Below are 10,649 nucleotides of genomic sequence, written 5' to 3' on the forward strand. Positions count from 1 at the left end.
GAACAACTCTCTCCCAAACCTAAAATTTAGAGTGCTACAACTCCCAATTTGTTACAATGAATTGGGAAAGATGTTATAGTTGTGAGTGAAAGCTGCCAGGGAATAAACATTTTCTGTTCTTTGCTCCGGAGGGGGCGGCTGGGTAGCGCTAGCTTGTCCATCTCCAGAGCTGGCTAGTTAGCCAGCTAACTTGTCCAAGCATGGTGGAATTAGCAAGCTAGCTAGCTAGCAAACTAGCCAGCCGTTAAATGACTAAAATGTCTTGCTTCATCCACACACTGTTGTCACAGTGTAGGAAAGCACATTGCTATCACCAGACAAGTGGCAATTGGCGGAATTAGCAAGCTAGCTAAGTAGCCAGCCGTCCGCTGGTTAGCTTGCTGGTTCCGCCATGCCTTTAGTGCTGCATTGGTTGCAGAGGGTGAGCCAAACAGCGAGCCAGCTCTTCATCTCTTAAGAGTTTAGCCTAGTTTAGCGTCACTGCGATGCAGCAGCCATGGCAGCTGAGACGGTTAGCAAAAGGCTAAGCTAAACTATTAGCAACATTTTCTCTCCATCTCTGAAACGTTTCGCTGATATTGTAGCTGGCTAGAATCACAATTTTATCATCTCTAAATGTTAGCAATGCAACACAACAAGATGAATCGTGATTGGCAACAGTCATTTCTTTGTTTAGCCTCCAGCTACAACGTGAGCTAATCATGGCGTCGGCTGCAAAAGGGTCTATAACATATTGGAGATCTTAATCAAGCTGGTCTTCCCTTTTAAGTGCAATGGAAACTTGTTAATCCCAATCTTTTTGGAAATTCGGTCGTTTCAACTAGCTTTCAACGCTTGCAGAATCTATGCTGTCAAACAGGGCTCAACTTTCATTTTAAGCTGTCCTTTGTCAACTGTCCTTCAGCAAATATTAACATAAAGATCAAAGTAAACTGTAGTTGAGGTGGACAGGATTCATTACGTTTCACAGCTATGTTTTCACCGGATCGTTGGGCAAATACAACTGTTGACTTGTACATACTTCTTAAGAAGTCTTTGTGGTTATCTAGTTATCATCTCATGGCATCCTATTGTTATCAAGACGTCTCATGGAGGAGACATTTCAGTCCCTAAGGCCATGCTGCGAGCTTCGTGACGACAGCAAGCACATCTAACAATAAACCAGTCAAGGCAAGTAAAACGGCTCAGGCCTTTGAGTCTATTCACCTTCTTCATTATCTGAATTCCTCTGAAAGACACTTCAAAAGCATACTGGTAGTAGTCAACAATAGCATACTCCACAAGGGAACAGGGAGGTGCAAGGCTCATCGGATTGCAAATAGACACTAGGTACATTTTGTTTACCAAGTTTTGAATTGACATTGACTCATTATTAGTTCATGCTCCTCAGGATGTGCTGCACAAAGCTGAACAACAAACACGACCGTCTTCAGCACTGTTTAATCAGTTCAAATGTCTCCCGGCTACAACGGTCATGGGCGAGCAGTCAGAAAACAGAGCTGCTCAGCTGCTGCTAAAGAGTCATAAACACGGGAAGTTCGTGGCTGCTTAGTAAACTTCTATAAAAAGTGAGAAGCTTTCCTAAAACGTGATCACATCTCGTTCACTATAATTTTACCCAAATGGCATTTTGAGCCTATGTTGGACGGTGATCTCTCTTGAATAGCACTTGGTTCCCATTTCATTAAAGTAATAATAAATAATCTGACAGTTGTGATTTGGGGCTTTGTTTTTTGGGCGTAAAATGACAAAATGAAATCCTATCTGTTACAGAGTGTCATACCATGGTATGAAGGTAGCTGCCCATCTGCAGCAGACACTCCAGGGTCTCCATTATCTGCTCTTGGCGGAGCGTGTGGAGTCTGGTCTGGTTTGGGAATTTACTGTTTTCCAGCTTACGTACAGTGGCTTTCAGAGCCAAAGAAGCACACTGGAGGACACAAATTCCTGAGAACACACACACAAACATTTGAAAGATTAGACTTCACTGAAGCAAAGCAATGTACTGCTGTGGACGTATTTTAGACACCTAAAAAAAGAATCAATATAGTTATATTTGGGATATTTTCAGCCCTTTCTGACGGGAAACTGAAGCTTTTATCCACGCTCGCTTCAAAAACCATTGAAAAAAAACAGTAGTTTTACCTCATAGAAGACGGAAGTTGCAGGTCTACCACTGACTGTATCGGTTAGTTAGTTTGTGTTGTTGTGTGACTTTGGTGAATCTGAACAAACCCTTTAAAACACCAAAGTCACACAACAACAGAAACTAACTAACCGATCGAAGCAGCAGGAGACCAGCAACTGCCTTCTTCTATGAGGTGAAATTACTGTTTTTGTCAATGGAGTCTTGTGACTTTAAAGAGAGCATAGATAACGGACTCAGTTCCCCTTTTAGACAGGGCTGTCTGACAGCAAGGAAAAGAGGTGAAAATATCCCAAATATACCGTACACTTTAACTGATATTGTTAAGGCCATGATCATTTTGCTACTAATACTGATTATGGCAAACATGCATTATTGTCAATTTGGGACAATAATGTGATCGTACTGTAATTCCTTTTAGTAGGAATTATTTGGTGATTTTCTATGCAGATGACAGGCCTCTTTTCTGCGTAGTATACCTTAAACCAAACTCGGTTACCATCTTATGTATCTTAACATGTGACCACTTATCATCCTTTCTCTACTTGTTAAATATCTTGTTCAAGTCACTTTTGGAAAAGAGTTTTATAAATGTAATCACTAATATTCCTTAGTACCTCAAGGATTTGAAAGGTTATAGTTCTTACCAGAGTTATCAGTGGCTTCAACATCAACATACACACCATCCAACATCGCGTTTTTCAGAACCTAAACAAAAACACACACACTGGTTAAAGACAGAAGTTCACACACACAAGTATTAGCAAATGTTCCAAAATCAGTTCCTCTCATTTGCTTTAAAACATTTCTCTCAATAACACATGGCCAGTTTGGTATTGGAGTACAGAGACGCTCCTCCACAGAAAAATACTAAAATAGATGTGCAAAGTTACAACAAAGCCGTCCAAACGTGAACTCAGTAAAAGGAAGCTGGAATACAGTATGTTGTATGGGTGTCCCTACTAAACATTTACATGAAATCTGATAAGCAAGTCTTGACTGATCATTGAATTATGAGGTTTTTTCACATTCATTTCTAATTTTTCCTCACCAGACATGATACAAGTGTCACGATACAACATTACATACTGATAACTCAGCGGACGGAATTGCAAAACTTCTTCAAAAGGTATTTGTATTGAACAAAATATATTGCGATAGTAAGCTATATTGATATTTTTGCACAGCCCTAGACTCCAAGAAGTGTGGGTTCTCAGTCAGAGGATTCCTGGTGGGAAAAGACTTTAATACGCGTATTCTTTGATTCTGAAACAGTAGCCTTGTGTTTTTGGTTTTTCGCCAACCTGCTGCTCTGATGGTCCTGCAAATTTGGATTGTGCAACTTAGTCTACATGCTGATTTCTTCACACATACTTAGAAGACTGATCTAAAGCACAAGTTATTTATATTTACAGTATCATTGATACGCTTATATTTATACCAAAATAGTCTATATCTCATGATGTATTGGGAGAAACCAAGCAACCAGACATTCAGCAACCCCATGCAGCTCAACTGGAATGTTTCATAACCACATAAATTATATGGCTGGTTTGATGTCAACAAGAGCACCAACGTTTTTGTGGTTTGTAGAGGTTGCACAAGATTTTATTAGGTTACACCCATGCTTTGGCAAAGTGTTGAATTCAAGGTAGACAAAGGCTGTTGACAGACAATTTAATTAATTATTCATTTAGTCTATGAAACAGAAAAGGGTTTCCAGGCCCCAAAGTCACGTCTTCAAAACGCTTCTTTTGACCAAAATCCAAAAGATATTCAGCAAATCAAGGAAATGCTCATACTTGAGAAGCTGGAACCAGCAAACGTTTGTCTGAAATTAATCGATTATCTAAATAGATGCTTATTAACCCCCCTGTAGCTCTAGTCTAAAACGAGGGAGACGGCACAGAACACGGCAGGTTCTTGCATACACATGGTCCAAGTACAAATAAATAGAATTGTGTGGAAAAACATGGTGAAGCATAATGACCCAAGGTTACACCCAAGATGCTATCCATCTTCAGCTTCAAAACATAAACGACTCGGCGTACACAGTTAGTGTGTTTTACTAAACCGGCTGCGTTGGTAACTGCTTATCATCCGAGCAGTTAAAGCGTAATTTACTACCTCCAACATGGTTGAGAGCCCATAAACATGAATAACTTGTTGGTCTGGCTCAATGGAAGCCCCATCTGTAGTGCCCAACGAATTCTGACAAATGGGGTCATTAAAAGTAAGTATGGTCTGATATGTGAGCAATGCGTGTGAACTGATCAGGAAAGGAGATCATAGTAGATTTTTGGAATAATTGTTCTGAAATATCAGACAGAAGGGACCACAATATGAACTTTAGAGCCTAACATTACATTAACAATTTAACTCGTCGGCGCAGTTTTGTGAATGAAGAGGCCATTCACAACGATGAGGTGTCTGAATTACCACATGGCTAACAGCAGAGACCTCGTCCCGGACTCATTCTAATCATTGGACACAAAACAAAAGAAAGACCAGCTCTAACCTCCAGGACTCGGATGTAGCCTCTCTCAGCACTGAGATGGAGGCAGCTCTTCCCCGAGTTGTTCGTCTCGTTGACGTTGGCCCCCAGAAGGATCAGATCCTCCACCATCAGGTGGTGGTTGTGCTTTGCCGCATGGAGGAGGGCAGTCTGCAAACAGAAGTTCCACTGGTGACGTAACGTGCAAACTGCCTAACAAAACCTCGTAAAAAAACGTTATACTGCTAGCTCGCCTAGCACCACTGAGCTAGCTCACTATAGCTAGCTAACAGCTCAGATGCTAGATAGATGCACACCAGCTGATCTCTAAATTGGGAGTCAAAGCGCTTTAAGTGGTCGGAAGGCTAGAAGGCAAGTACAAGTTAATTTACCATTTACATACATAAAAAAGAAGCTGCGCCAGAGTCTCAACCTGGCATCTCGTAGCAGAACCACAGAAGTAAATAATAAATATTTCCCAAAACAACCAAATCAGGTGCCCTCCATCAATCACTATTATCCTGACCCATTTCCTCAAGTAAGCTACCAGAGCGTCAATGTGTTTGTACTGTACCATTCCATCCGAGTCTTTGAGGTCCAGGCTGTTGAGTGCGGCCATCCTTTTGGCAATGGCGTAGCCCAGCGCCCTCTTTCCAATACACGCCACCTTGTGGAGAGTTCTGGAGGGACAAGAACAATCGGACGTATTTAGACTTCACACAAAAAAGGTATTTACAGACACAAAGGCAGAAGTGCATCTCAAAAGATAACAGGTCTGAACCTGGCCTAGTAGAGGCGATAGACCATAGAACATGAAGTCACGTGACCGTGGTGGAGTTCCTTTATAGACTAAAGTGAAGTCACGTGACCGTGGTGGAGTTCCTTTATAGACTAACGTGAAGTCACGTGACCGTGGTGGAGTTCCTTTATAGACTAACGTGAAGTCACGTGACCGTGGTGGAGTTCCTTTATAGACTAACGTGAAGTCACGTGACCGTGGTGGAGTTCCTTTATAGACTAACGTGAAGTCACGTGACCGTGGTGGAGTTCCTTTATAGACTAACGTGAAGTCACGTGACCGTGGTGGAGTTCCTTTAGAGACTAACGTGAAGTCACGTGACCGTGGTGGAGTTCCTTTATAGACTAACGTGAAGTCACGTGACCGTGGTGGAGTTCCTTTATAGACTAACGTGAAGTCACGTGACCGTGGTGGAGTTCCTTTATAGACTAACGTGAAGTCACGTGACCGTGGTGGAGTTCCTTTAGAGACTAACGTGAAGTCGCGTGACCGTGGTGGAGTTCCTTTAGAGACTAACGTGAAGTCGCGTGACCGTGGTGGAGTTCCTTTAGAGACTAACGTGAAGTCGCGTGACCGTGGTGGAGTTCCTTTAGAGACTAACGTGAAGTCATGTGACAGTGGTGGAGTTCCTTTATAGACTAACGTGAAGTCATGTGACCGTGGTGGAGTTCCTTTAGAGACTAACGTGAAGTCATGTGACCGTGGTGGACGCGCTGCTTCACTTCCACACACAGCGGCATCAAACTTACGTCCTGCCGTGCTCGTCGTGGGCCAGCAGCTCGGCGTCGGAGATGTCCTCGAGCTGGCTCTCCTCTCTCTGAAGCTGAGCCCAGAAGAAAGTCGAGTTGTTCAGGTTCCACTCTTGGTTCTGGGTATCGGCCCACTCCCACTCTCCTCCACCGACTCCCCCGATGCCGGAGGGCTGGAGGCCGGTGTGCGTGAAGCCCGGAGGGGACCAGGCCTGCTGGTACTCCCCTGCTGAGCCCGGAGAGGAGGTCCCGTAGAAGTCGGGGCTGGGGATCATTTCATCGGACTCGTCGCTGTTGTACCCTGAACGCGTGTTCAAATACAAATATGAAACTCACGGTTAATGTCAGAGGAAATATTGTTTTACGGTATTTCAGATTATAAACCAGGATATTTCTAAAGGGCCTATGAATAATAAACTAAAATATTTATTATCATCAAGAATGCTAACATTACTAGCTCTCCTCCTGCTGACGTAAACATGGACATCTTGTTAACTATTAGAAGACTAGGAAGCATCAACGCTGATCTCCTGATCACATATATTTACTGAACACGTCGGCCGATAACGATCAGCAGTAAAACTTTATTAAGTCTGGAATAATGTTACGGCTCTTCTTCTCAATGCCTCAGGTGAGCGGCAAATCTCACAGTTATAAAACTGTGACTTTCAGAACTGTGACTTTCAGAACTGTGACTTTCAGAACTGTGACTTTCATAACCGCGGTTGCGGTTAAAACCGGTTACCTGGCCTCCCTATTAAAAAAGGGCGGCTGTAGCTGCTGCCAACATATTCATCGCGGTTGAATGTTTTTAGGTGAATCCATATCAAAACGTAGACGTGGTCCCCCTCATGACCTACCGCTCTGAGACCAGCCAGGAGACACTGGAGGGTTGGGGGACGGCAGAGATTGGGGAGAGGAGCGGCAGGTGTTGCCCGTCCTGAGGTCCTCCTCCAGCACCTCCACGATGATTGCCAGCTCCTCCAGGCTCTTCGTGGAGCGTTTCCTCTGCGTGACAAAAGACGGTGAAGGCATGCGGCGGTATTTGAAAGCTGACAGGTGATTTACAGCCTTCCATTAAAGCCGCCTTTTTTCACCTGAGGTCTAGGGTGCACTCACCTTGTAACTTCGCCGCGCTGCACGCATCTTGACTTTCTGTCCGTCTCCTGCAGAAGAAGAAGAAAGAAAAAAGATGAACGCTCAGATTACAGTAAAGTAATGTTTCTCCTCAGAGTAGACGGTTTCTGTTCCTATTGTAAAGTGTGAGGAAGAGCTTCTTTAAAGAAACACCTTGGATGTTAATTCCAGCTTGTTTCTAGGCTGCTTTATTGTGAAACAGGAAGCTGTTTAAATCTACGTTTTCCAGTTTTATTTTTTACCGTTTACTGATCATTTCTCCTCTTCTTATTCAACTGCTGCTCAGAGGATCTTCGTCTCTTTCAGTTCTCAGTCTGGTTGATCAGCAGTTTGTTTTCTGTCTACTAAACTAAATAACATCTATTAGTAGAGATACTTTCTACAAAATAAAAGCATCAGACACCGTTCAGACTTACAGAGTAGTCCTCTCACACATCTGAGACACCACACACACACACACTAGTAACGCTCAAAGATCTGGGTTTTACTGACCTTTGACTGATTTGCCGTGTATGTTCTGTGAAAGAAGAAGAAACAAACATATTACAGATTATATGTCTGGAGTTCTTGTACATACAGCTCAGCATATTTAGGCAGGTAAAGACATTTCAGACTGTAGTGCCACAAGCCAAAGGTTTCAGAATAAAGATGAGGACATCCAGATGTTTGTCAAACAAAATAAAGAGTAAATGTGATTTATATATATATATATATATATATATATATATATATATATATATATATATATATATATATATATATATAATTTTTCATATCAAGGTATAGGCCGATACATATGTGGACCCTGAACCACGTTACTGGCTGCACTGACTGTTCTATGGCCGACCAGCTACCTTGATATTGGCTATAATGAAGTTTAACGTTAACCATCAGAGTGTAAATAAAGTTTAACGTTAACCATCACAGTGTAAATAAAGTTTAATGTTAACCATCAGTGTAAATAAAGGTTTAACGTTAACCATCACAGTGTAAATAAAGTTTAACGTTAACCATCACAGTGTAAATAAAGTTTAATGTTAACCATCAGTGTAAATAAAGTTTAACGTTAACCATCACAGTGTAAATAAAGTTTAACGTTAACCATCACAGTGTAAATAAAGGTTTAACGTTAACCATCACAGTGTAAATAAAGTTTAACGTTAACCATCACAGTGTAAATAAAGGTTTAACGTTAACCATCACAGTGTAAATAAAGTTTAATGTTAACCATCACAGTGTAAATAAAGTTTAACGTTAACCATCAGAGTGTAAATAAAGTTTAACGTTAACCATCAGAGTGTAAATAAAGTTAACATTAACCATCACAGTGTAAATAAAGTTTAACGTTAACCATCACAGTGTAAATAAAGTTTATCGTTAACCATCACAGTGTAAATAAAGTTTATCGTTAACCATCACAGTGTAAATAAAGTTTATCGTTAACCATCACAGTGTAAATAAAGTTTAACGTTAACCATCACAGTATAAATACAGTTCTCCTGACGATGGTTCTCCTCCAGTACTCAGTAGAACATGTGGTTCTAGTCTCTGATCTCTGATCGTGTTTCTTTGTAAACAACCAATCAGAGGAGAGCTAGTAACGTTAGCAGCACCGCTAACGGCTAACCAACGGAGGTTCACTTCAGTTACACTATGATGCCTTCAGGCTCTGCTCAGTGAACACGAGAACTGGCTGAAGGTACGTTATAACGTTATCGTGATGTGGGATCAGGGTTTGTCCACTGAGGCCAAACAAACAAACAAACAAACATTCACCTGAAGATCGTGAGGCTCCCAGCCTTTGTCGATGCGGATCTTCTTCAGCAGATCCCTCACTGGCATCTTGACACGGACCCCGAGGTAGACCTTCTCATCGCCGTAGAGGGAACATCTTGAGCCTGGTGAAGAAACGACCTTCAGCTTCAGACACAGAACCAGCTCTCCTTTGACACGACACACTACTGTAGACGACGAGGCAACTTTATCCACCAGATAGAAACTTCAAATGGAATAAAGTTTAGTTGACAGGTCGTCACTTTTGGTGAGATATATATATATATATATATATACACACACACACACACACACACACACACACACACACACACACACACATATAGTCATCTATAGTATTTATCTGCATAAAAACACAATTCAAATGATAAGGAAATATAAGATTGTATTTATTGATACATAAATCTCTTCACTATTATGTTTAATGATGTATAATAATGAGCTTATAGCTCGTGTTATGAAGTTAAACATCATAATTCATCTCTAATATCTATTTTATATTCATGTGATTTATTCAGGTTCATCACCAAAAACTACATCTTTATAAAATGACAGTTCATAAAGTCCAGTTCATACTCAGATCATAAGAAGCGTCATCAGACAGAAACACGTGTTCTCTGAAACACGTTAGATAATATTAACTGAAGAAACTCAAACTTTGAATAGTTTAACATCCAAATGGCAAAAACTTTACAAAAAAAACTTTGTTTTTATCCTTTTCCTGCAAAAATAAAACCTGATATTAACATATTAATCAGGACAACAACTGTCAATATGTGACCACAGTGTCTCACAGTTCTTCAGGTGAACGCAGCTCTAATGACGGCTGTGGTGTTCACGCTGCGGTGCACCTGCACCTGGACCCACAGGTGAGCGGGTTCACGCGGTCACAGTACGTTACCTTTGGTCCCAGTGAAGCCGGGGACAGGTGAGTGCGTCTCCGGTAGAGGAGAGAGACCGGCCGCTTCCTTCAGCTCCCTCCGTTTACTCCGTCCTCCCATTGTGAACAACTGGAAACAAAGAAAACCATTTCATTCAAATGAAATGAAAACCCAGAAACACAGGAACACACTGGAGTCCAGCTGTCTAACGTCAACAGTTGTAATGACGTCACGTACTCAGGTCAGCGGTTCTGTCTCAGCAGCAGCTAACAGCTCACCTGTTCACCTGAGTGAGGAGTGAGCCCGACTACATGACAACAAGAGCACCAACGAAGAAGACCGACACGCCCACTGCTGGAGGCCGACGCACTGTGACGCCCACTTTCTTCTTCTTCTTCTTTTGCCTTTAATAATGGCGGTTGGTAAACATCTTTCGTGCCAATAGAACAGGGACGATAGATGTAATTATGTAGCCATACTGCAGAACATATAATAATAATATTAATATGAATAATAATGATAGTATTAATAATAATAATGACTTTATTTATATAGCACTTTTAAAAAGTGTTTACAAAGTGCTTTGATGGACAAAGCCAGACATAGGAGTGAGTAGAGACCTGTCAATCAGCGTGTAGCCCCGCCCCCT

General features: G+C 41.7%; 1 protein-coding gene across 1 annotated transcript in view; it reads right to left on the bottom strand.

The window, feature by feature from the left end:
- zgc:113279 (uncharacterized protein LOC553749 homolog) overlaps positions 1-10,120 on the bottom strand; it is an 11,053-nt gene extending 933 nt beyond the window's left edge. Inside the window, exons 1-10 of the mRNA XM_068734124.1 lie at positions 10,021-10,120; positions 9,102-9,223; positions 7,818-7,842; positions 7,308-7,354; positions 7,049-7,196; positions 6,189-6,489; positions 5,215-5,320; positions 4,665-4,811; positions 2,794-2,854; positions 1,784-1,947 (exon numbers count right to left, since the gene is read on the bottom strand). Of these exons, the coding sequence (XP_068590225.1) occupies positions 1,784-1,947; positions 2,794-2,854; positions 4,665-4,811; positions 5,215-5,320; positions 6,189-6,489; positions 7,049-7,196; positions 7,308-7,354; positions 7,818-7,842; positions 9,102-9,223; positions 10,021-10,120 (1,221 nt within the window). The remainder of the gene's footprint in view (positions 1-1,783; positions 1,948-2,793; positions 2,855-4,664; positions 4,812-5,214; positions 5,321-6,188; positions 6,490-7,048; positions 7,197-7,307; positions 7,355-7,817; positions 7,843-9,101; positions 9,224-10,020) is intronic.
- Positions 10,121-10,649: the final 529 nt, after the last annotated feature.

Source organism: Cebidichthys violaceus, unplaced genomic scaffold, assembly GCF_023349555.1.
Source record: "Cebidichthys violaceus isolate CVI_PGR_0920_01 unplaced genomic scaffold, fCebVio1.0.p SCAF_1, whole genome shotgun sequence".
In the NCBI taxonomy this organism is placed as follows: domain Eukaryota; kingdom Metazoa; phylum Chordata; class Actinopteri; order Perciformes; family Stichaeidae; genus Cebidichthys; species Cebidichthys violaceus.